The sequence below is a fragment of the Hydractinia symbiolongicarpus genome, chromosome 3 (assembly GCF_029227915.1).
Source record: "Hydractinia symbiolongicarpus strain clone_291-10 chromosome 3, HSymV2.1, whole genome shotgun sequence".
In the NCBI taxonomy this organism is placed as follows: domain Eukaryota; kingdom Metazoa; phylum Cnidaria; class Hydrozoa; order Anthoathecata; family Hydractiniidae; genus Hydractinia; species Hydractinia symbiolongicarpus.
The window spans coordinates 30431000-30457007 of record NC_079877.1 but is presented as its reverse complement, the minus strand read 5'-3'; the positions used below and the strand labels follow the sequence as shown (position 1 = coordinate 30457007).

The 26008-nt window shown below is 33.7% G+C and overlaps 3 protein-coding genes and 1 non-coding gene across 5 annotated transcripts; 2 read left to right on the top strand and 2 right to left on the bottom strand.

Annotated features, from left to right (window-relative positions):
• The first annotated feature begins 447 nt into the window (after positions 1–447).
• On the top strand, positions 448–4889 carry LOC130636744 (uncharacterized). Its single transcript, XM_057446576.1, has 4 exons — positions 448–738; positions 1511–1574; positions 3288–3449; positions 3862–4889. Exons 1-4 carry the CDS (start codon positions 625–627, stop codon positions 4089–4091), a joined length of 570 nt encoding a protein of 189 aa, XP_057302559.1. The 5' UTR covers positions 448–624; the 3' UTR covers positions 4092–4889.
• A 5420-nt stretch (positions 4890–10309) lies between these two features.
• Positions 10310–11230, bottom strand: LOC130637033 (uncharacterized). The gene has a single exon (XM_057446886.1). The coding sequence runs from the start codon at positions 11228–11230 to the stop codon at positions 10310–10312; it is 921 nt and encodes a 306-aa protein (XP_057302869.1).
• Positions 11231–17538: 6308 nt separating this feature from the next.
• On the top strand, positions 17539–20409 carry LOC130636742 (lysosomal acid phosphatase-like). 2 transcript variants are annotated; one of them, XM_057446572.1, is made up of 13 exons: positions 17539–17666; positions 17820–17948; positions 18236–18331; positions 18445–18537; positions 18614–18700; positions 18776–18841; positions 18916–19014; positions 19103–19189; positions 19261–19476; positions 19635–19741; positions 19816–19920; positions 19987–20090; positions 20177–20409. In XM_057446572.1, the coding sequence occupies exons 2-13, from the start codon at positions 17829–17831 to the stop codon at positions 20350–20352; spliced, it is 1356 nt and encodes a 451-aa protein (XP_057302555.1). In that variant the 5' UTR covers positions 17539–17666; positions 17820–17828; the 3' UTR covers positions 20353–20409. The 2 variants fall into 2 exon arrangements, with proteins under 2 accessions (XP_057302555.1, XP_057302556.1); XM_057446573.1 differs by having other exon boundaries at positions 17573–17723.
• Positions 20410–20797: 388 nt separating this feature from the next.
• On the bottom strand, positions 20798–20869 carry Trnag-ucc (transfer RNA glycine (anticodon UCC)). Its single transcript has one exon. It is a non-coding gene; the product is annotated as a tRNA-Gly (tRNA).
• Between the last annotated feature and the right edge of the window lie 5139 nt (positions 20870–26008).

Below are 26008 nucleotides of genomic sequence, written 5' to 3'. Positions count from 1 at the left end.
AATTTATTCTTAGACAAAATGGGTGTATTTCACAAAATCGCTACAATTGATTCTTTGAAAAATTCTGTTAAGAAAGATATTTTATCATGTTGGTTGTGGTTTTCAGAAAATCAGTAAAATTCTACCCTTATACAGTACTGCTAAAATGTGACTTTACATCTATGCAAGTTTTACGACCTTGCGAAATGACCTCATTTACACAGAGAACCTTTGCATATCTTTTGTTTACACATGCACATAATGATAATTTTTAAGCTCATGGGTTGTGGTCATTTTAGGGCAAAGATAGCAATTATTAAGCTTGTTGTTTTCTTGTCATTTTTAAATACAATATGCGATTTTAAGTCTTTTTCTCAATTTTTTTGAACGAAATACAGCGATGTTAAGTTTTAATGAGGCATTTGCCTTCTAGTGATTTCAGAACAAAGTGTGGCAATTTTTGAAGCTTCTAATGTGATGTTTTCTTGGTTATCAACAGAAATTCTTTGCTAGAAGAAATTTGTTACTACGAGTGGCTCAGTTGTTTTTTTTAATCTTCTATATTTATGTTTTTTTGTTATTTTTTATTGTGGGTAAGTCAATTTAATGAGAAAACATTTATTTTTCAGTTAAAGGAAAAATAACATGAAAGCTATTTTACTTGTGGTATTAAACTTGTGCTTGGTGGAAATATATAAAGCTGCTGTTAAGACAGTCAATACTTTAAATCTTGAACAATATGCTGGTGCCTGGTACCAGGTAATTAATTATTATGTTACTAGTCGATGAGGCCTGGGAAAAATCCACTTAGGCAGGATAACAGAGAAAAACAACCGTCATTTAAATTTTGTTGACATCAGAAGAGACCTGTCAGAACACAAAATTTTTTTTCAGAAATTTGTATGCCTGTTGCTTTCATCGTATAGATCTTGAAACGCTGATCAAGAAAATGTATAGGATCGTGTACTTTTGACAAACGGGCTTGGAGATATTAGGGTTTAAAGGTTTTTGATGGCCTCATTAACCCGTCCATTCCGAAACGGATTCGGTGACACAGGTTTGGAAAACTTACCCAAATTGGTCCCACGTAGTCCCTAGTTACCCACGCAGGAGATGACGTCAGTTATTTCCACCTGTTTCCGAGTTATTTAGCCTTAAATTTAAAAGTGCAATGCAATGGCTTCACTAATCTTAATATACTTTCCTTTGACGTCAATATTGCTTTAACGTCAAAGTTAGGTAATTTACAGAACAAATTTATAGGCGATGTTTTATAGACTTTATCAAAGAAATTTTATCCACTTTGCAAAAGTCACAGACAGACTGACAGAACTGGCGTATTATTATATAGATATTGTTTCATAGTTTAATTAGGAACTTAGGAGCCAAGACCTTGTTTGTCCATTTGTTTTAAAAAAAAACTACTATAAAACAAAAATTGTACCTCTATGTATGCAGAGAAATGTGGAACTTGAAAAACAGAGTGCATTGCTAGTTGACTATTAATGTAATTTTGATGATTTTTACCTAGGTGTACACAGATCTAACAGTGATCAGGTCCATTCAATTAGATGCAATGTGTGTTAAAACAAACTGTAAGTCTAAAAGTTTCATTGGAAATAATTCTCATGAATCAGCATTTTAAATAAATTCACATAGATCAATTTTCTGGAATGTACAATCTGAATATTTTGCATCCTTATACTTTTGGTTTGATGTATAAACTGCTCAAAAAAGGAACAATTTTTTTTTTATTATTTTATTGTTTACTAGATAAAAACTTCACTAACATTACTTAAAAAATTAAAATAAATAAATTTTACCTACAACAATTTTTGTGACTTAGAATGTTAAAAATTTTTTTGTAGAAAATCTTTTTCAAATTTTCATAGAAATGACATTACCCAAAGACTGGTAAAAGTGAGAAATGAAAATGCGCTAGTCACAGTTTCTGCAATGACTGCATTTTGGAATAATTAACACACCTGTGTGCAAAAAGTTTAGGAAACCTGGAAAATAGGCCATGCTGACATCAATTAGAATTATCACAGTTTAAGTTATTGGATCTAAGCAAATAACCTAAGACCCTTAAGTCTGTTGTAAACATTGACAAATGAAGTTGGACAAGTTTAAACTGTATGTGTATATTATATTGAAATGATGTAAATGATTGCTTGTGGGTTGATCTTTGAAATTAAGCATTTATTCTAATAATTTTTTGAACTAGGTTGTAGTATAAATCTGGAAATATTTTGGGAATAATTCGTATTTTATTGGTTTAATGATGGACAACTTCAAAGGCACACCAACTTAGTAAACATCGATTTCTTACCCAGTTAGTTAACAATTAATGTATACCAGCTTTCAAATTGATTTTTAAAGAACATTAATGCTTGTGAATTGATAGTCAAATGTAAAGGTTGAAATTGATCGCTCCTTATTGAAATCACGCACCACCTAACAATTGTTCTCTGAATATACTTGATTACTTTCATCTTTAACCACCCTTTAAACAAACCAAATATTACCATTGCTTTCATGTTACATAGTAACCCCAACTCGCTCTGCTTTTTTTGCAACATAAAGAAACACAATTTTTTTCCTTGTTGATGCATTTGGTGGGACGTGAAAATCTGATAAAAATCCACGCATTATAGCAGGCAATGATCAGTTACACTGTAATATATACGAGTTGTATTGGCAGAAATTCGCCAGATATTGTAACTGAAAAAGCGCTTCTTCTTTTTTTTACTAACCAGAGGCACATTTGTTGCAATTCTCTTGTGCAATGTACATCTGTCAGTGCAAATATATTGTAGAGGCATTTTTGATTAAAATTCATATAATATTCAATCTGAAATATGTAGAGAACTGTTGCTTTAGTTATCAGTAAAAAGGTCCTTGTATAAAAATCAGTCTTTTGTAACCTGCTAACAACCAGGCAAGCATTGAGTGTTAAGAAGCTAAATCTACTGCATGGGTCAAAATCAAGTTTTTGCACTCTTTATGTACCATCAGTAGCAAGCACACATAAAAATCTCTGTGTGAAAAACCAGAACAAAAAAGTTTAATTATTGCAACGTTTTTGTTATTAAACTGAAAATATAGAATTGCATTATGTTTACACATAGTTGTATTATGTTACAAAACTGCATTAAAAATCAAAATCAAATAAATAGTGGAGCTAAAAGAACAAAAATATATGAAATATAATGAAAAACAAAAACAAAACACACACAGAGCAATAACTGTTATTAAATTCGTATATATAATGTATTGTTGATCAGTATTAACATTGTTTTGTTTAGATTCTATACACAACAACCAAACATTACTAGTCCATGAAACGTTTAGAAAATGGTCGCCACATGGAGAGCCTGTTGAAAGAATTGGGAATATCATTCAGCCTAACATAGCTCTGCCTGGGGAGCTTCGTATGAAATATGATGAAATGCCATATGCCAACCCTTGTAAGTTCAATATGCCATTTCTCTAACTTGTTTCTGATATGCGCAGTCAGGGAAGCCATGAAATTTCACTTAAAAAGCAACTGCGAAAAGTTCTCTACACGCAGTGAATTTTGTTTTTATCTACCCAATTTTGCAATCTTTAAAAATGCTTTTATTTTTTATGTAGAAATTATTTTCTTTATATCATAAAATGATTTATTCAGTTTATTTAATTTTGGCATTATAAAGTTTTGTGTTAAAAATAAATTGGCTTCCATTTTTTCAGCTGTCACAAGTTCATGACAATAATGATATGTTTTATTATTTGCGTTACAGGTTTTGAAAGCAGCTAAATCGCTATGGATTGAGATTAAGATTTTAATCAGGAAATGTTGCTTATATTAAACGTGTAACATTTGTCTTTTAAATTTAGACCTTGTTATTAAATTGGGTCCTGTCAGTAATATAACTAAACAATATCAATATGCAATCGTAACAGACATGAACAAAGGTTCGCTTTATATTTATGCACGATGTGTACATGATTTTCGCAAAGACTATAAAGATGAAGCTTTAAAATTTTGCCATGACAATGGCTTTAAAAGTTATTACAATGAGCCAAAGGAAACTCCACAACCGACTTCATGTCAATATCTACTTTAAGAAAAACTTTACAGCAAAAATAGAAGATGGCGGTGGTAGAGCACAAGAAAATGTAATGTTGCATGGATTAGGGCAGGTATCTCTTTTCAGGAAAATTTAAAATATTTAAAATTTTTAAAATAATTTTATTACACTTTCTGTTAATATATTTTATTATTTTGATTATCATTTCAACAGTGGAATCACAACATAAGTTTCATACAAAATATTGTTTCATTAAAATATAACATAATATATTTCGTCTGAGCTTAAAATTTAAAATTTAGCAGCATTAACTGTGTGCACACGTAAAACTGTCCTCATAGGTAACTGAATTCCCTCACTGTTTTGTTTTTTAAACAAATGCTATAGTTTCCGAATGTTGTTTTTTTAACAGATTTCTCCTTGGTTATTTAATTTTTCTTGACAATGCAATGTATTGTTGTGGCTGCTGCTCTGACTGACTTATTGTTTTGCAACGTTATTGATTTAGTCGTAGAAAAGTTGTTTTTATGTGAATCTTGAATTTTTTATAGTAAAAACTTGTTTTAAGCTGTAATAACATCCCAATACTTTCAAATGCAACACTGGGTTTGGTGTGGAGAGTTAGCCCAATTTTTCCTTAAAATTGGTCATTAAATTCAATAACCAGTTTGTCACTGCAATTTCAATATCCAAAAGTGATAGCAGTAGCAAGATTTCATGCAGTAGCAAGACTTTTCATAGTATGTAGCTACCGTTTCTTGACGAGATCTTCACAATTGAACTGTAGTCATCACCGCTTGAAAATTCTCTTACTATCAAGGATGAAAACCAAAATATATTACTTTGCAGTTAAAATAAAAGGGCTGTTTTTTTTGCACAACTCTACACTGTTTCATGTTGTCAGCGTTAAAGTAAGGTTGTATCATTCCATCTGAGTTTTCAGGGCATTGATTAGGTTACTGATATTGTCTTGTCTACTGATATATGGTTTGAAATGACATCAGTTACATTTTACATTATCACTAGCAAAGTAAAACTTTATTGCTTAACTTGTAGCATTTCCTTCTGCATGAACGTGGATTTTTTATTTTCTTACTTGGAATCCGTAGAGGCGACAAACCTTTTTTCTCCTTCTTGGACTATAAGAAATTCGATATTTAATAATTCTCGTCATCACCGATTCTTTTTCTACCTCGAAAAGTTAATGTTTGATCTAACACAATGTTTACTTGCATCGTTGGAATTTCAAATCGATTGCTCTTTGGTTGTACACATTTGTTATCTTGAATGTGCTATTATTCATTTTGGGCATTAATGGATAGTCTTAAAATGGGCCTAAAAACAATGGTCCTAAATATCTAGAGAACATCATTTTCCTCTTAAGGAGTAAGCTGCAATATAATGACCCTCATTTTACCATTCTTAGTCACATGTTTTGTATCAGTTCATCTCTAGATAAGCAAAGATCTTAAAATACCAACGTATGATGCAGAAAAAATAGCCATGCATCCCTGTCATTAAATATTAACTTTACTTATACTGAAATACTAACTGATTACATTTGCAGCACTTTGGCGCATCCTACATTTACATGTTAAGGCTAGTGTTTTTAGGTTTGGACTTCTTTGGAGGTGGCCCACCGTCACATATCGATTTTAATGGAACTGCGCCGAATTTATTGTAAAACAGCGTAGCATCTGCAGGCCGCGAAGTAAAATACTTGTATTCGGTCCAGCAAAAATATCTGGCTCATTTGAGTGCAAGCACCCAGTGATGCCTTCGTGGTATGTGCTTTTGTGGAATTTATGTTCGTCTTTTATTTTGTCTAAGATTGATATTACACTCTTGAGAGTTGGTTGCCTGAAAGAAGGTCCTCAAACTCGTCCATAAATAGCAACAACGATTTCACTTTATACATTAAACAGACAACAAAGGTAAAGAACCAAAGCACAGATTTATTGCATTAGTTATGTCCATTTTGATTTCAGTCAGTTAGATTTAAATCATTTCAACAGGTATTGTCTTAAAAGAGTTTCCAACCTTGTCCGACTTTAACGATTAGTGATCTGTTTCAACCTGCCCCATGGAGCGATATGTTTCTCTTCATATATATCATATTCACTTTGTGTCCATCACAACGAACGAGTTAGAATGGTGTACTCGATTTACTTGGCGACTTTCCTCTAGTCCACAAGAGGTTTGTTTGTCAACCAATTATTCTTCCTTTTTCGGTCAAAACTTCGCTTATCTCCAAAAGAATCTGATCTTGAAAAAATTAAGAGCCACCAAATTTTCTTGGCCATGCACATCGAATCAGATAAACGAAACCATATTTTGACTTGTCTTTTTCCTTATACAATAGCAGAGAATAATTCTGCCCTCCTACTAGCACCATTGTTAAATTGTAAAACTGTACTGGACACAGTCATTCCATTTTACCTCTTCCACAAAACGTTTGGGACATTTACTCCGAAAAACATTATTGGTACTTACATTCTGGTTTTGTATAAACCCACGCTTGCATCGTTCAAGTTCTCGAAAATACTTTCCTTAACTTTTCACGGAAAACTGGTGGTTATCTTGTTGCCTCTGAATGTTTTTCTTTGTTGTTGTAGTACAAACAACAAGATCTTTTGGACAGTATTTATTAATATTATGGCCTTGCTGTCACCCACATTATTTTTAATCGCTTCATCAAAATAATTTTGAAATTAATCGCACGTTATATCCTTCAAACGACCTTTGCCACAAACGAATTTGACATCCTCGTTTTCTTCTGCTTGTATTTACGTAACCCACTATCCATTCTTTTTTTAATTGGTGTCCAATACATTTCTCTTTTACAACTGTATACCTTGACCGACACTTACCTTTGTAAATGTGACATCGGTAACTGAAGTGGTGTACTTTAGCGATCTAACCATCTAAATATATATTAGCAATGACCCGCATGATTGATGTGACATACGTTTTCATGACTTTTATACCATTTCTCGTACTTCCAGTTTTGTCTTCATTTTTGCGCATTTGACAAAAGAGGGTTTTAATAATATAGTCAAGAATCTTACAAGTCATCATTGAAATAATAAACACGATTCCTGTCTTTAAACAGTGGCGTTGACGTTGCCATGTTCCATCAAATGTGATTCAGGTTCTTCTGCTTTGATGATAGAAATCAATCGTTGGGCAGCTGCAGACATAAGCTGATCAGTTTGTGAGACTGATTTCTTGCACAGATCTATTATGACTTTCTGATACGATTGTTCTGGAATTGGTGCTGGTAAGCCCATAATTATCATGTAATATTTAGACCGGTATGACCCATTGTTTGAAAAGCATACACAAGCTTAACATTTACGTCAAATAGTGCGCTTTTTATTGTGTCGTTTATTTTCGGTGTGCGTTGACTGGACAGTAGGTACCTTTTAAAAAAAGGTTTTCAGCACGTCCCCTTCTTGATAAGTTTCATACAGTTTATTAGTGACATGTTTGCAATTTGAACATTGGGCTAAACTTTTATTCAAATTGTTCTGTCAGGAGAAGTAAAAGTGAGTAAAAACACATATAAAATATTATTTATCTCACAAAGCTTTTCATTAACACAGTATCATTTCTTTTCGCATTTTTTTTTTTATGCCGTTTTCCGATGGTGATAGTTCAAGTTTAAACCTTTTCTTGTTGTTATTTTGTTTTGATTGTTACGAATTTTTGTTTGGAAGCCTTCTAAATACTTTCTTGTGATACGACAACAAAGGTGGCGTTTTTATTGTTGCCGATCTGGTAGTTTAGATGGTCCTTGGAACTGAAATTACGTTTTACAAAAAGTCAATTTTTTCTGTCGTATGGTTACTAAGGGTGCAAAGTATTCTAAAAACAAAAATTTCCACTTTGTTTTTCTTTGTTTAAAAATATTTCAGGTTGCCCACTTGATTTAAATGTATTTTAAATGAGTTCTAAAAGAAATTCAACAAGTATTCTATTTTACCATATCAGTAATAGCTTCACCCGTCTATGTAAAAGCTTCTTCTTTATTGTTTCTTTTGTCTTTTTTTAAAAAACCATGAACTTGTTTCTTATACTAAACTATCACTTACCATTTTTATAGTAAAGACAAAACGTTTTGTTTGTTTTGATTTTCTCAAACCTTGACATAGTGTTGGGTGAAACTATCCGCAAAACCGATCCAGCATGGACATATAAGAAAAGCGATACCCTAGATAATACCGCGGTCCTGATACTCGATATTCTGAAACCAAGATTAGATTCACAGAACCCGAGTTCTAATACCCCGATACCCTGTTTTATGTTTATAATTTTACAATAAAGCGACTTCAAAATTTGTACTATTTTTTGTGCTATAGTGTTTTGATTGGAAGAAGTTGTGTTATTGTAAAATATTTCTGTTTCAAATCAAATTTCACGATTTCTCTTTAAATACTTGTGATTTGACTGTCATATCCCATTTCTACCACTATAGTTCGGTGAATTCTGATTTTATATAGGGATTATTTTAAAAAAATTTACGCGATGCTTATTCTACTTACTGGTATTGTAAATTTTATCTTTGTATTAGATGTAATCAGAATTTTATACATATACGTGGTTAAAAATTAAATTTGAAATACCTTATATCTAATATAATTTTTAATTTTTGCGTTTTTATATTCTTTAAGGTTAAAAACTTAAATAGCGGATTTTGGAAATTGTGAATACATTTTCTCAATGTATTATTTCCTTGGAAAAAGTAATTTTCATTGAAAAAAAAGTTTTGCAATGAATTTAATTTGTTGTTTGTAAAAAAAAAATTAGCTTGCAGTTTTATATTGTATTTTTAAATTTTTAATTTTCCATTCTCTCTAATTAGCGGACACTGTTGGTGTATGAACAAAGTGTCTTCTAATTAGAGGTGTCCGCCTTTTGAAAAGTTTTGCAATGTAAGCTCAAAATTTGAAGAAAATGCGATTTTGTATACGAAATGTGTAACTTAAAAAATTAGCTGGTACCGGACTTAGACACGAAAAAAGAAGAAAACGACTAAATTGAACGTAATATAACTTTTTTTTAAAAAAAATAGCAAACAAATATCACCATCATAATATCAACTAAATTAACGAAAAGGTTTTTTAAAAAAACTTTACTTGGAGAAAAAAATTTTAAAAGATTGGTCTTTTAAGTTCCTAACTCGAATAATTTCAAGTCTGTCTTTAAGTGAGAATAAAGAAGTTCTTTCTTCTATTAAAATCTTTCAAGTTCAAGCGCTTCATGCGTGGTGATCAACATCATCATTTTCAAATCGTTATCACTCTCATGAGATGAAACCTCTTCTACATCAACTCCAGATTCTTTACAAAATGAAACCATTATTGGACACATGCCACAAAACATATAAAAAATATGTTTCATGTTTTTGATATTCGATTAGCTGAGTTTGTGAGAAGGGGGTTAATCGTAGAGGTGGATATGGTCTGGAAATACCAGTTATATAAGTTTTATGGACAACAAAAGTTGATTGACTGGTTTGCGAAGAAAATTGAGGGTGTAAAAGCCGACAATTCTTGTTAAGTTTCAAAATTATTCGATTTTTCATTACTTTTGTATGCTGCTCCCTAATTTTTTGGACTTTCCGCTAATTGAAGAGAAAAAAAGCCTGTAGTTGTCATTTTGCGCAAAAAAATTTGTCCGCTAATCAGAGTGTTCGCTAATTAGAAAGTTTTTAATGAGACTTTGACCAGAAAAAATGGCCGTGTCCGTTAATTGGAGAGAATACTGTATCTTAAAAGATTTTTTATATCGTTTGTTATATGTTAAAGAAGAACGACAAGTTTCCTTTCTTTCGCATGACAAATGATGCTGGATCTGAAATGTTAAGAAAAAGACATTTTACATGCTGTAATAAATGTCGTCAACCAAGACACCTTAGCCATGTTCTCTGACGAAAGCAGAGCGTCATTTTATCTTGTCAGAAAAATATTTTCTGTCAAATTTAATGTGCAGGTCGCTTTTTACGGGTTAAAATGTTTTTGTTCGATAAAGTTGTACAAATTTATTTACTGACACAGCTGTAGCATAAAAAATAGATGTGAACGCTCCCTGAAGAAGAAATTACGACCCTATACTTTGTATACTTTGTGCAATACGTTATTATTTTTATATACAACATACAACTTGTCTAGTAAAACATTGTTTTTAAAAATTACTTTCACAAGTAACACTGTGTTGTGTCATATAAAAATTCACGCAATCACATTTGTGTTTTATGTTATCACTTCAACACTTGTCGCGATGCTTCTGCTTGTACCACGTGTAAAAAGATTACAAAATTCTATTAATTCCCTCCTCACTGCAGAAGAACGAAAACCGTAAATGAACGTATCCCACAATCCATTTGTGCAGACCAGAAACACACACCATCTTCTGACATAGGTGTCAACTGCTGCAGAGTCTGGGAACAGGGCTTTTAGTATAATTGCCAGACCAGCCGGTATATTAAAAAGACCACAAACAACAAGCACCTGTAACGCAACACTTGCCGCTTTTTTCTTCTGTTCGCTACAACTATTATTGTTTTCGCGTATATACACATAAACTCTTCGATGGCAAAAAAGCATTGTGGTGAATATAGACGTACCATACACCACTGTCACACAACGCAACATCAACATAAAAACAGAACTTTCAAATAATGACGTCATGGATAGTACCACGGATGGTATCCACGAAATCAACAAACAGATGGTTAAAATACTCTTTTTAGTAATACGTCGATACATAAACGGTTTAAATACCGCAATATAAGCCTCGATTGAAATAAAACCCACAGCTGATATCGACATGAAGAAATACGCGTGGCCAATAATCGTCCATATTTTTATGATAAAACATGGTGGATTCCTTTTGAGAAAGCCATGTAGAAGGTTGATATAGACGAACAGTAAAGCTATACCAGACATCATATCTGCAGTTGACAGCAGTAAGTATAACTGGTTCACAGTTTGTCTAAACGTTTTTCGGCACAGTACAATAAAAATATAAAGACTATTTAGAGTAATGATAAAAAAACAAGCAAAAATTGAAACGATACTAAATGCTATCAAATTTGATCTTCCCTCTTCTGTAGCTAAAAATATAACGGTGTAACCAAAACACCAAGTGTCTTCTGTTGTGCTGTTAATCATATTAGAAGCTCATCTGACTTTGTTTTTAAGCGTTTACAATTTTTCCTTTTTTTTAAATCAATTTATGAAAAAGAATCTTTATACGCTGCTTGCGTTGTTTCATAAAATTAAAAATCAAATTCAAAAGGATAAAACTTTGTCGCCCACCTGCCAAATCTATATCTGTTGTTTAGTTTTTAAGAAATTGTGTTTAATTAAAAAAAAAAACACACAATAAAAGCGTACACGCCAAAAAGTGTAGCAAGTTGGAACAACCTAGAACGGTCTTAAAATAAGAAACACTTTGCAGCGTAAAAAACAGTACTAATGACTGCCCCGACAACCAGGACTATTTGGACTGTGAATGCTTATGAAGCAGGTAGGCAGACAGGCAAAATGGTAGCAGCGACGTGCAAATTCTCTGTGGATTTTCTCACGACTATTTCCATAAAATTTGTTTTATAGTCCTCTTCCGAACATTTTCATCACTCCCCGAACATTTTCATCACTTCCCGAATATTTTCATCACTCCCCGAACATTTTCATCACTCCCGAACGTTTTCATCACTTCCCGAATACTTTCATTACTCCCCGAACATTTTCGCTGCTTCCTGTCTCGTTTGTTCCTGAACATGTTCCTGTGAAATGTGTTCCTGAACGTCCTGGTTAGGTTCCGCTCCGTCTGTTTCTCAAAATCTTTTAAGTTCCTGTCCAGTTCCTTTCTTTGTCGTTGCCTAATGTCATGTTCTTGGATTTGTTGTCGTGGCTTTACAACAACTGTGAAATGGTTTCAAACGGTTTACGTGTGTTCTAGAACGCTTTTTGTGCGTTCCAATTTCATATGTTTCTGAACATGTAACTTAAATTCTGTATGAAATCGTAGGTTCGCCAATTGTGGAATCACAAGCATGAGAAATATGCGGAGAGATTAAAGGGGCTACGGAACGGCTGTTGGTTTTCGACCTTAGTGACTTACACTAAAGTCGGGCTGGAGGCGGCGAAAAACAAAAATGGCTATTTTTCCGGCATGTATGTAATTTACAGACTCGAACATATAGATATATCTAGAATTTTTATCTTCTCCAGTCTTGGTCATGTTTTTATCCAGAATGAGTCTTGCTGAAATACTTCTTTGTAAAATACTTTTCGGAAAAAAATATTGAACCAGCGAGCAAAGTGCGCTGGTCTGTTCATTGCGCAAAACGCGATTGCCGGATGTTTAATAATTGCGCGGGAAATACGGAATGTAAGTTGTTGACTTCACTTCTCCCTAGCAGCGCCTTTAGCGACCAGGTAAACTGATTTATTTCCCTTTTTAGGACAATAAGAGTGCCACAATTAATGCCAATTGAAAAGGTTATATCTCCTATGTATCCCGGGTATTAAAGTCGTACATAAAACCGTTTGTTTACCAGCCAGTAAGCTAGCTTCTACGGTGGCCCACAAGTGTCACGGCAAATTAAAAAACTCCGTGGCAAATAAAGAAAGTCCAGGGCAAATAAAGAAAGTCCACGGCAAGTAAAGAAAGTCCACGCAAATAAAGAAAGTTCACGGCAAATAAAGAAAGTTCACGGCTAATAAAGAAAGTTCACGGCAAATAAAGAAATTTCACGGCAAATAAAGAAATTTCACGGCAAATAAAGAAAGTTCACGGCAAATAAAGAAACTCTGAAAAATCAAATTGATTAAACAAAACAATAAGGTGACTTTGGCGCCTCTTTCAGGCTGCACGTGTTGTCTATTGTTGACCGTGTTGGGTTGTTGGTTGGGTGAGGTAGATGTTCACAGAGCTTATTTGTCTTGTGTTGCGAAGCATTAAACCGTGTTTACTTGTTCAAGATATGTCATCTTCATCATGTATGACTTAATTTTAGAAAATGTAGGTTTTTGAGAAATTCCTGCTAGGCTGTATCGCAACGAATGTTTTATATTTTTAGAAGAGTCCACAGAGGACGCCATTTTCGATGAAGAAAATGTAATCAAATATTATTACCACTGTGGTTTTGAGTATGCAGAAATCGTTCTCTTACTTGAGAGGAAACACAACTGCATCATAAGCAAAAGCACGCTTCTAAGACGCCTTAAAAGTTATGGGCTGTGTAGACGTAATCGCAATGTTGTAAAATCACATAAAAGAATTGAACAAAGAATACGGGAGATTGTTGACGGTGCAGGGTCATGTGGTGGTTATCGTACTATTTGACATACTCTACAAATGGAAGGATGGGATATACCAAGATGTGTTGTATCTAAATTGCTACGTGAGTTTGACCCCGAAGGTACTGAATTCAGAAAATCCCGCCGTCTTAAGAGGAGGGAATATTTGAATCCTGGCCCAAACGTCGCCTGGCACATTGACGGATATGATAAACTGAAGCTATAGAGTTTCCCCATTCACGGTTCTATCGATGGTTTTAGCAGAAAAATATTATAGTTAAACGTAACAAGGTCTAACAATTCGCCAGATAATATAGCATGGATGTTCGTTGATTGCGTTATTGAATAAAAAGGATGTCCAGTTGAACTGATTACCGGTTTAGGGATAGAGAACTGTATTGCAGCCGCAATTCAAGCATTTCTTCGTGCCAATCCCGAGTCAATCCCGAGGTACGTCCCGTCGCCAAGAAATCAACGCATTGAATCTTGGTGGTCTCATTTCAGCAAAACACGATCAATTTGGTGGAAGATTTTTTTTGCAGACATGGAGGCCAATGGAGACCTGGATTTAAGTGACGAGCTTTCTAAAGAATGTTTATAGTATTCGTTTTCTGCATTATTGGAAAGCATCGCATGTGTGCAATATCAACCACAGCAGTAGGTGCGGTGCAAATATTTGGGCGTTCGATAAAAAAGAACAATATTATATATTCTTATATATTCTTACTTCCTTGAAAATGGTGACACTTCCTCTTTTAATCAAGTGGTAAAGTCTGATCCTTATAGAAAATATGGGGCCGTACCTGAAAAGTTGGAATGTGTTGGTCACACCCAAAAGCGAATGGGTACCCGCCTACGAAATTTGGTGAAAATCCATAAAGGAACCGCAACCCCAAGGTGGAAGAAAAAAATTGACGGAAAGTTTTATCAACAGTATGCAGAATTGGTATGGACTAGCAAAAAGGAATAATACTAACAACATTTATGCCATGAAAAAAGCATTTTAGGTAATTTATTTCATTGTACTGCCTACACAAATTTTGAGTTTAGTCATCGATTTTGTCCTCGTAATGATAGTACCTGGTGCAAATATTGGTATGACAAACAACATAGTACATCTAAATATAAGGATCATATCAATTTAGATATTTGGACATCTGATCTACTGAGGCCTATATTTACCGCACTTTCTGATGACTCTCTTTTGTCCAAGTGTTTGCATGGTCAAACCCAAAACACGAATGAGAATTTCAATGCTGTTGTATTGCTGCCCCAAAAACATTTTTGTAGGCAAACAAACTTTAGAAATGGCAATAAACTCTGCAGTGTTACATTACAATGATGGTACTGAAGGTGTTAAAAATGTGTTGAAATCTTTTGGGATATCAGGAATGGTGACAGACTCAAAATCTAATGAGCACAACATTGAACGCATTCAGCGCCAGGAGGTTAAATCAGGCGAATAATTCAAAAGAAAAGAAAAAACCTTAGAAAAATGAAAAAGGACATGCTGATAAAGAAACTCAAAATGAAAATTGAATTTAATTTCGTATGTATGGCCAAGGCCGGTCACGTGGTTTTTTAGGTGTTTAAAGGGCGTACAAGGCATGGAAGCGCTCACATGTCAATTAGTTCTTGAACCGTTCACGTTAAAACTGTTTGATTACCTATAAGATAAGCAGTTTTATTTTGAATAGTTTATAATGTTGTTGTTAATAACAGTGTAATTTTTTAATGATACCCTTAACCTTGGAGGGTTAGTGGCTGTAGCACTGGGGTCTAAGGATATGTTTCCCCATAGAATGGGGTTTTTCGCATCCGGCTTAGCCACGATTTCGGAAACATTTCGATTGTAAATTAGTGGTTGTAATTTAGTTCGTAGGAGATATAGATATATTATATTGTGTTATGACTACCGATAGCACACGGTTCCTAACTAAGATGACAAACTACACAACTACTACTAGTCGAAGTTCTTTGAGTCTTCCCTGTCGCAAAAATAAGAAAATAAATAAGGTTATTTTCGGTTGAGCGCAGCGAATTAGAAAATAAGCCTTCATATGTACCAGGAGGGTTTAACTAAGCTAATTTATAATTGGTTTTGTTGTTTTTTATATCTACAGTAGCTTCATATTTTAGCAGAAATATTTTATCTTTGTGACATGATATTTTTTGAAAGAATTATGCAATTCTTCTGAAATTTTCACAGTATCTTTAACATCATATAAGAGCTCATTTAACGGAGAATCGCCATGTATAAACATTTTATAATATGGAAATCTAACTATTTACTTTTTCAAACATGAGTTTTTTTCATTAATGATAAATAAATTATGCATAAATTAAAATTTATTATGAATTTATGATTTATTTTTCGTTAAATGATAGAATCATATATAACCAGCATACCTTGAAAAAGTCATGTAGATACCTATAGTAAATTTAAAGATATCTTGTTTCAAAGTTTCCTCATTTTTAAGCAAAGTTATGCCGTAAACCCGGGCAAATTTTCGCAGAAATTTTTTTTTTCAATTTTTTAGCTGTTTTTATCAATTAAATATATTTTATAGGCAAACAAATCTCTTTTCACGAAAAATAGGTTTTTTCTAGACCTACCCCCTTAACGACCAGTCCTTTATATTTGATAAAAAAGAGGAAATGTAAATTATTAAACATTGGTTAGTGTATTTTCTGTGTTTTTGAATTCAAATAACCACACCAGACTTACCCAAACGCCAGCCTTTTTTACTTTAAAAACACGAAGATGCATCCTACAAACATACATTATTAATTCAAGCAGATCTTGTGAACTTCATCTAGAAGAAGGTATCCAAGATGCAAGCTGGATAAGATCAGATTTTTAATATTCTTGGATTTAAATTAATATCCCCTTACCTATTTTATAATTTATAATGTAAACATGTCAAAAATAATTGCGATGGGAATACGACCAGGGAAATCAGGAAGAACGTAAAATAATTTGAATAATTCAGAGTAAATTTGGACAATTCTTATCTATTAAAACGCTTGGAATGCCAGGAAAGTATCATGGCCTGAATCAACTTAAATTTCTTGCCTAGTTTTTTTATGTTATGCGTCTCATGCAAGTTACTGCTTTATATTGAACACTGGGAATACTTGCCAGAGTCCTCTACCGAGTTCCCACGAAAGGGAGCTGATGAGCTGTGTACGTCGAGATTCAATTAGGTGGTATGTACTTCTATTTTCACAGTGAATTAAAGCAAACAATTTAATTTTGTATCCCCTAGTGAAACAACAGTAAGTCGCAGGATAATAAAGCAGTTTGTACGTATGACGCCCTATGATTTATGAATATGCACTCGACTTTATTATCAAGGAGGTATAATGATATAATATAGGCATGTGTGCATTATGTGCCTATCTATAGAACCTAGCATATTTTATAAAAAGACCCGGGAAAGTTTCTTGTGTGAAACTAAATACTTTGAATTTACGACAAAAAGGTGCGCCGATTAGCTTAAATTTGGTATACAAGAAGAAAAAAAAAAGATCAACTTAAATTGATGGAAGAAGGGATGGCTTGTTAATTAATCCCATGCAAGGTAAAAAGTAAGGAGAAAAAAGCAGACATTTTAAATATATTTTGGTTGTTAAACATTATAATTCATACGAAGTGAAATGACCAAATACTGTAATGTTTTAAATAAACCTTTCTTTTAGACACCACCATCAATTAAACTTATTTTCAATTTTTTTAAAATAAAGCTCTCCTAATAGATACGCCCTGCAATAAACACTTTCTTCATAATACAAAAAGGGGCGCTCGTTTGAGGGAGGCGCACAATATGATGTATTGAATTAAATTAAAATAATTCTAACATTTTTTAAATAAATGCCGCTTGGTAGGTAGGTTTTGTTAACGTAGAAATATACCTGTAAAATTAATAAAATTCTTTTCTCCTAATCCATCCATGTGTGCAAAATAATTCTATTATTGCATGAACAACTGTCATAGGAATTTGCTCCATTGCAATGCCTTGGCCGTTATTTTCAAAATTGTTCTTGTTATCAATAGCGAATGTTAGATGAATCATTTAAGTGTTATTAAAATGCATTTGTAACAGCATGAAAAGCCCATATGGGAACGAAACCATAAATAGCTTGTTAGCTTAGTATATAAAAGGTCGAGATACTAGAAGAAGACTTTATTACTAAATATTTTGCTCCAGCCGGAGAAATAACATTTAAAAAACTCTTGTGAGGTTACACGGGCAAGACATAATAGTCTTGTAACGCATAGAGAACGCTTGTCACGAAGGTATTTCTAGTTTGTCAGCTCATCTTCATCAAACCGTATTTCCTCATTCAACATCATGTAAGAGAAATAGATGTTTGAATAATCAGTGATTAACTGAGTTTTTTTTCGTTTGGAATGTCATTCCTTGTAATCCACGAATGTCTTGTTTTTTAGTTAATCAAGATGAATTTTTGGTTGTTTTTGAGTGTGTTGTTAATAACATTCGTGGCAGCACGTGTTGAAAAGGATTTCCATCGTTTTAATAAAAGACAACATGGCAAAACATTAAAGATGGTGCACTTAGTAAGGGAAAGTTTATAAATTACCTTTCGCTTGTTAAACGCGGCGTATTTAAAAGCTTATGTTTTTTTTACGAGAGGTGAGTATTACCCAACTTTTTACATTTTTTAAAGATCATGAAGGGAGAATCCACGTGTGAAAATTCAATAGCAGTATACTATTGTGTATTACTATTGCTATGTGGATCCTAGCATTCTTATTATGACAAAGAAAAACATCAGATGTTAAACAGTAATGTCACGGTACGTCCGAAATACACGCTACCATACGTCTAGCTGTGTTTCTTTTAGTTATATCGTCATGGACACCGATCTCCAGTGGCAATTTACCCTAACAATCCTTACCAAGAAAAGGTGTGGCCGGATGGTCTCGAAAGATTGACTCAGGTAAATTCGAGACAGAAACATGCCTTATTTTATATAAGCAATTAGCTAGGAGAAGTACCCTCTTTACACACGAGTGCCAAAAGTTTATTACATGTGCTGATAACTACTTTCAGATTGGGATGAACATGGAATACGATCTTGGCAAGTTCTTAAGAAAAAGATATGTCCAAACACATTTCATCAATTCGTCATATCTTCACAAGGAGGTGAGAAAACTTGCACGCGCAAAGATGTGGCAGGTTAACTTTAGCTCGCATAAAAACTACAATGTATTTGACTTAGGTTTATATTCGAAGCTCAGCCACCGACAGATGTTTGCAGAGTGCCGAGGCTCAACTGGCTGCGCTCTATCCACCAAAAGGCTGGCAGGTATATCTTCTTTGTGGTAAGTTTTCAAAAAAGGAAAGCCTTGGATGTCAAATTTTTCTAATATTGTAATTTTAGGTTTGGAACGCTGATATCCCATGGCAACCCGTGCCTATTCAGACTGTACCAGCAGACAACGACCCTGTACGTTAACAATTTCTTCTTAAGATACACAGACACAATGGTTTGCATCAAGTGAAAAGCTTTTCTGTCTTTAGGTGTTACGCCCTGATTCAACCTATTGCCCAACTCTCCACAAAATTTGGGAAGCAAAAAAACACGAGCCTAAATATGTCAGAAAGGAGAAAAAATATGCGGTAAGTTGTCAAATATTGCAGTGCGCATGCGCAAGCTGAGATTGAAAATAAACAAACCCAGGAACTATATAGAATTTGTCTCGCCTAGAAACTGATGAAATACGTAAGTCGTCATTCTGGCTGGGATGTTAATTTTGATAACGCGTGGATAGTAATGGATGATTTAAAATCTGAGGTGCGTAAATTTACTTTGCAAAGTTTTGTATCTACAACACAATGTTAATGCTTATGTTCATTTCATTCTAGAAAGTTCAGGGTCTCCCTACACCGAAATGGGCGTTGCCAATTTATGATGACTTGCAATACATCACCGACTGGCTATTTTTGAACAAGTACATCGGAGGAGCAAAACTAGGGAAGATTCTAGGAGGGACATTATTAGGGGTAATTAATGAAGGAATGTTGAAACTTAGTAAGGGAAAAGACCTTGACAAACTTCGTAAACTGAATATGTTTTCAGGGGTGAGTATGTATAGATTTCTTCGAATTGAATGAGCCGCAGATTTTTCGTTTTTTCTTAACTATAAAAATGGGTTAGATTTTTAAAAACTAGGTACTAGATATCTCTGAACAAGTGTCCCAGTCAAGAATCTTGTCATTCTGTGTTTCTCTTATTACAGCACGACACCTCAATTTTGTCACTATCGACTGCTTTGGACATTCCTATCACAGAATCCCCCTACTACGCATCCTGCTTAATGATAGAATTGTACACTAACCATAGAGGGTAGGAAAACATAGCTCAGGTGTGGTACGTAAATACTTACAGTGAGTCCTGAACTATTTAAAAAATCCTTTTAGCGCATACTTTGTGGAAATGAACTTTCGTAACGACAGCAGTGGTTCAACCTATCCTGCAAAGTTGAGGCATTGTGGACATAGCTGCCCGTTAAAAAGATTCATCAAGTAGGTAGCTGCACTTTCGTTGAGAAAATAATTTCCCTCAACTGATTTTATTCATGTGTATTTTAGATTAACCCAACGGAGAGTTCCAACAGACAGGGACGCAGATTGTGGCATCACAAAGGAGAAGCCTATCTCTGCATCTCACACACCACAGAAAGAACGAAAACAATGTAAGTCTTTGTCAAACAATTACAAGGACGAGCAAGACAAATCCAACATTGGACTTCTCTTTAACGTGACAATACTTTTTCTTCAGATTGGAGAATTTCAACTTTCGTGTTTCTGGTATCAACAGTGTTAATGGTAGTTGTATTGTTCGTGTACAGTATTACAAGAACACACTCCTACGGGAGACAGGTCGACGAATGCGCTCCAACCGAGAAGAAAAATGTGTACGATGAAGCACTAGTTATTCATACTTCCTTGGCTTAATTAAATCCGCAATTCTTGTACTTAAAGTATTTTCTAGCTATAAACATTGTTTTTCAATTCCATTTGTTTTTCATTTTTCCTATTAAGCAGCCATATTGCTCGGACTCTAGTCACGCAACTTAAGCATGAACCCTTTAGACTCCAAAAGCACGCCAACTATTATTGTCTAAACAGTTGGCCATAACTCATAACAATCAGCTTTGATATTAATATGATGACAAAAGAATAACAGTCACGTGATCTGATATGAGCATTAGAAATTAAGAATGGCAGCATGCTATAAGTATAAAGACAAAATAAGTAGAGATAAAATCAAAACAGATCCTGGTTGAATCAGTAATCACAGGATAAATAGGGATGCATTGAGCATTGTCATGTCTGAAGCTTAATTTATGAGTGAATCATTTACACAGCTAGCCTGTCGCACAAAAAGTAGCAAAAAGCTTGCGTCAGCCGGGAATCCAACCCGGATCTATTGCTTGGAAGGCAACAATGCTAACCTTTACACCACCGACGCCGTGCACTGTGAATATGGAATTCCAAACCATATACTAAAAATAAATTCATTAAAACATTCCATGTGTTGTTATGGCGTTTAATGGGAAGCTACAACGAATTTTTAATTGTAATTAACGGAGATATTGCTTAATTGATTAATGCGACACGAGAATATTAAAACCGCGTCAAGTTGTAAGTTGTTATCCCAACAGAAGGGAATAGAAAAAAACAGTCCGTCACAAGCACACTACTCATAAGCAGATAACGAGTGCATAGGCGCAATTTTTCAAATTTTGACAAATAATATTTCACGGCGATGAACTTTGAATTAGGGGTGAAATGACATGGAAATAAGTTATAGAAATTATAAGTCGTTAGTTTCCAAATAAACGTTACAAAAATTTATTTTTTAACATATAATTCAACATAGTAGTTGTATAACAATAAATATGAAATGATGAAACAATCTGCTCCATTATAACATTACTCTATGCAGGTTCAATAAGTGTCCTTGCATCGTGCAGCATAATTTGATAAGCTCTTTGCAAACTTTCGATGCTTCCTCGGATGGTGATTCAGATAGATGAAATGCAGTTTTACTTTTCTACAGAGTATGCACATGTAATGGAAATAGATAACAAGTCATGTTAGAAGTAGCAGATAGTATGTATTTTATATTTTACATAATATAATATAACATAAATAGTAAAGGTGTGGTCAGAACGTGAACAGACAAGAACAAAATCGGCTTCTCCAAAATGAAAACTAATATCATTATTTAAATGCCAATGGACCAACAATTTGTAGCTGCAGCTTTTTAAGAAAATTATTTTTTCTATTTCTTGAAGGACTTTTCCGACTTCTTGGTGTCATTGGCCTCCTGTACTAACATCGACGGACCAAAGATATCTGATACATATAGAAGGATAGAGGAACTGTGTATCTATTCCCTAGGATACACGTAACGTGTACATTTAATTTAAATTTCAAGGCAATGACGGACCATTGCTGGTGAATTTATCGATTCTCCCAGAAGAATAAGTAATGTTGCTTTGAATCTTAATTGTTGCATTAATGAATATACTGCAAATGTAACGTTGGAACCCAAGTATGTACTCCATCCTGTTCTAAATTTTCTAATGTCGAATTAGGAAGCTCTACGTGAGAAGAGGTTCTGTCTCCCTTCTTTTAATTAGTAATACATTTGTATATAATTTTGCAAGCCTCTCAATATGACCACTGGAAGCCTTAAAAATGTATTAAAAAGAAGGAGGTCCACTTGTTTAATTCAAACATTCATTTTAATCAAATAAGTCATTTGATAATAGATTTTGAATTGCAGTCCAACTTATTAGCAATCCGTCCAAAATTTAACAAGTTTTCCACAGTCGCAGGAGAGACCAATTCTTTTTCAAATACTTTACAGTTTTTTTTTTCTTTTGATCTTGTCTGTTTCAAAAAAAAAGATGGAAGTTGTTTTGCATTTTTTCAAAAACTATTTTTTCTGTAATCGCTCTGTATCTTTCTTTGTACGGAAAATATAATGAAATTTTGTCCATTTTCAGGAAATATGTGTAATTCTATTTTAACATTTCAATTCTGTTATTTCTGCAGTTTTTCTGTTTTGTTACTAATGTATCATTCATCTAATTTATCACCGTGCATGCAATTTCAAAAATCCGCCCCAGGACTTCTTGACGTGACAAAAAGTTTCAGCCAGCATTTGTTTTTTACTGTTGCATTGAGTGCAGAGCAGAGACGGTGGAGTGTGTTTTAAAAAAAGCCGACCGTGGGAGATATTTCATCTGTTATCAAGAGAAAGTAGGAAACTTCCCATTCTTAAACCATATTATTTTAATATTTTAATTACCAATTATTTACAGGTGAAATTAATTTTTAAAGAAGGACGAACAAACTCTGGCACGGCTGCTGATTGAGTATTCCTGAAGGCAGAGTTAATTTTGAAGACCAGACTCGCCGGTCTGTGGAATGAACTCTAAATATATTTATTTTCGTTTTGTTTTTGTACTAACTTAACTCTTGGAGCTTAACTAGACAAATAAAACAATCGACTTTTGAAACAAAGTTTTTTAACATTAAAATATTTTTTTAAAAAACACCATTTTAAGAAACATGATGGCCTAAAGAAGCATTTAAGAAATATTACCCGACTAAGTTAAGCAAAAAAATGAACATTTTTGTACAAGTTAATGATGATCAGCATTAAACAAAAATAATGTATAACTGTCAGCATCACGTGACATTGCATGTGAAAGATATTTCGATCAAGGTCAACCCTCATCTAGTTCCATTTTTCTAATGAGCTTTCATCTTCTTCTTCAACATCATCGTCCTGAAGTGATATTCCTGGCTTGAAAGAAAAAGATTACCATTTGCATCGATTATAGAAAAGTTGGTACATTATAATTTGACCTTCAGAATGAACTAAATCATCCTTTGTACAATCAGCGGTAAACAAGTAACTAGTTTTTTGAAAGAGCTAGCGGCTGTAGTGGTCAAAGTTGCTATCAGTAAAGCTTATATATGCGTTAGCTCCCTAATGAGAAATCAGGATTTTTTGATTAGGAACAAGAAACTTGTGAAAGCCATATCGTATCCATGCCTCCAATAAAATACCAATCTTTGATTGTTCTTTTTCTTGACAAAAATAATGTAACAATGTGTTTTTCCAACTCTGAGCGGTATTTTGAATTTTTTTGTGGCTTCCCTTCCCGGCTTAAAATGTTTATATTTTTTTATTAATGTCAATCACAAAAGAAGCCACTGTGAACTGCATGCTAGTTGTTACGAGCCCTACTAATGTGGACAGGACGCTCCCCAAAGTGGGATGCTATTTCGAAATTCTTGTTTCGTTGGTCAGCTTCTCAGTTTTACTTATGATTTTACTAAGATAATATGCAAAAGTGAGTTGAAGATTTTATTTTTGATGTTTTTATGTACGTACATTTGAAACCTACTTCTTTTCACCTTATCTACCACGAAACCTCTGCAAAACTATCATTAAGAATGTAGATAGATATTTAATTATGAAAGGTATGTTACTTATGTGTTGTAGCAAATTTTAATATAAAAATCTAAAAATATTTGCTCTCTTGGTAAAACACAAAATAGTTTTATGTTCGACCTCCCTCTTTTAATAACGAAAAGTTCAAAAATGAACCTTAAAAGAATTAATAAATTAATTATTTATGTCCTAATTAAACGCAATTGATAAAGATATGTTACTAAGCGAATTAGGATACTGGTTCGTACGTTGCTTTCACTGTGGTGTAGCTAGAAAAAAGTTTACTTCCACAATGGCAACAACTTATATGTTACTTATTTTTACATTACTTTCATCACACAAAGCATATATTTTAAGGTTACCTGAATGCGGTAAATATGATGCCATGTGGACAGTCCTTTATCAAGATCAAAAATTGATCAAAAGTATTCACGCTATTGTACCGAATATGACACTGCATGAATGTGTAAAAATGTGCATGCTTCATGTGAAGTGTAAAAGCATCAGCGTTCATAGCGAAGAAAAACAATGTATGATACATCACAGCAGAAAGGGAGAAAATGGAACAAGATTGGAATATTCAAATGGATGGGTGCACATGGAAACAAATCCAGATGTACAAAATGTAAGCATGGTATTCTTATACGTAGTACTTATAATAGTAGATATAAAGAAAGGATATGAATCATGTACCTTTAACATGTCAAAAATTGTCTAACCTTTATAAAATTATTTAAACAAAAGAATACATTCCTGATACAATCAAAACAGCGAAACCATTATACGATAAAAGTAGCCTTACATTATTAAATTCTTGTGATAGTAAAAATAACATCTAGGCATAGTAGCGCGTGGCCTTGTGGTTATGGAGCTTGCTTCGTAATCACAAGGTCCGTGGTTCGGTCTACAGCGCAGGCATGTTTAGCAAGTGTCTTTACTACAGCTACCATGGGAGGAAAATTTGGTAAGTATTACCGGTGGATACTTAATGTATACATCCCGAACATAGGACCCACATGGACAACAGTGTTTCAAACACTGAAGTGGCTATATCCTGTAAAAAAATATTTGGGATAATAATAATTTCGTGATTATAGCTTGGTCCATTTTGTACTACCCATCAGCCTTGTGGTGGAGCGAAATGTGTTGATAATTGCGACAAGAATGAATACACATGCTCTTGCACAAAAGGTAAAATATTTCTCCCACACAATGTTTAAAATAATTTTCTGTCCCTATTTCTAGCTGCAGCTTGTGCTCTGTGTTTTGTTAGAAGGCGTCGGATCTCGTACTTTGCGGATGTAATATCATCCACATCTTTTATGTATGACGTCACAGGTTTTAAAAGGATTGTCTGTGGAAAGACTATAAAATTGAATATTTTAGTTTTGTAAATTAGAAGTGGAAAATATTACTTTTACAAGAATTCTCCACAAAGGCTTTTTTTACTAAAAAGAGCTGGTAATTAAACACGCCATGTCTGTAAAAAGAAAAAACAACACCGCTGCAAGTTCTTTGTGAAAGTAAAACAACGCAGATATAATATTAATGTCGTAATATAATGTCTAATGTTAGAAACTAGAATTGGTAAAAAATCCAGAGTTTTAATTCACTCTATTCATGTGTACTTATATTCTAATAACATTCTCTCTTTGTTTCGAATAGAAACATCTTGGATAATGCAAAGTGAAGGAGTTTGCTTTTCTGGAAAGGATAACATATATGGACGCTTCGCTGTGTCTCAACATGGTGTTCTCGTAAAATTGAAGTTATCAAACCTTGGTAATAGTACGCTACGTTGCACGACGAATAGTTATGCTACAAATTGGGGATGTGATCTTCGGCCTAAAAATATAGGAGTTGTGATAACAGACAATAACAATCGTATCATAATTCCAGACAAATCATTAGTCAACAGCATAGGAGAATTCTCTCTTGCAGGATTTCATGCTAACTCAGATTACATTGTGTTTGGAAATTATTCTCAACGGGTGAAGAAAGCACAAAAGATAAGAGTTTGGTACGGACAAGACCTTTTAGATTCAAGACATGAAAATAACTTTGGAATTTCCTGCGCGTTGGTGTATGCTAAGTTTTGCAAGTAAATCAAAATCACTATGCATCTGAGTCGAC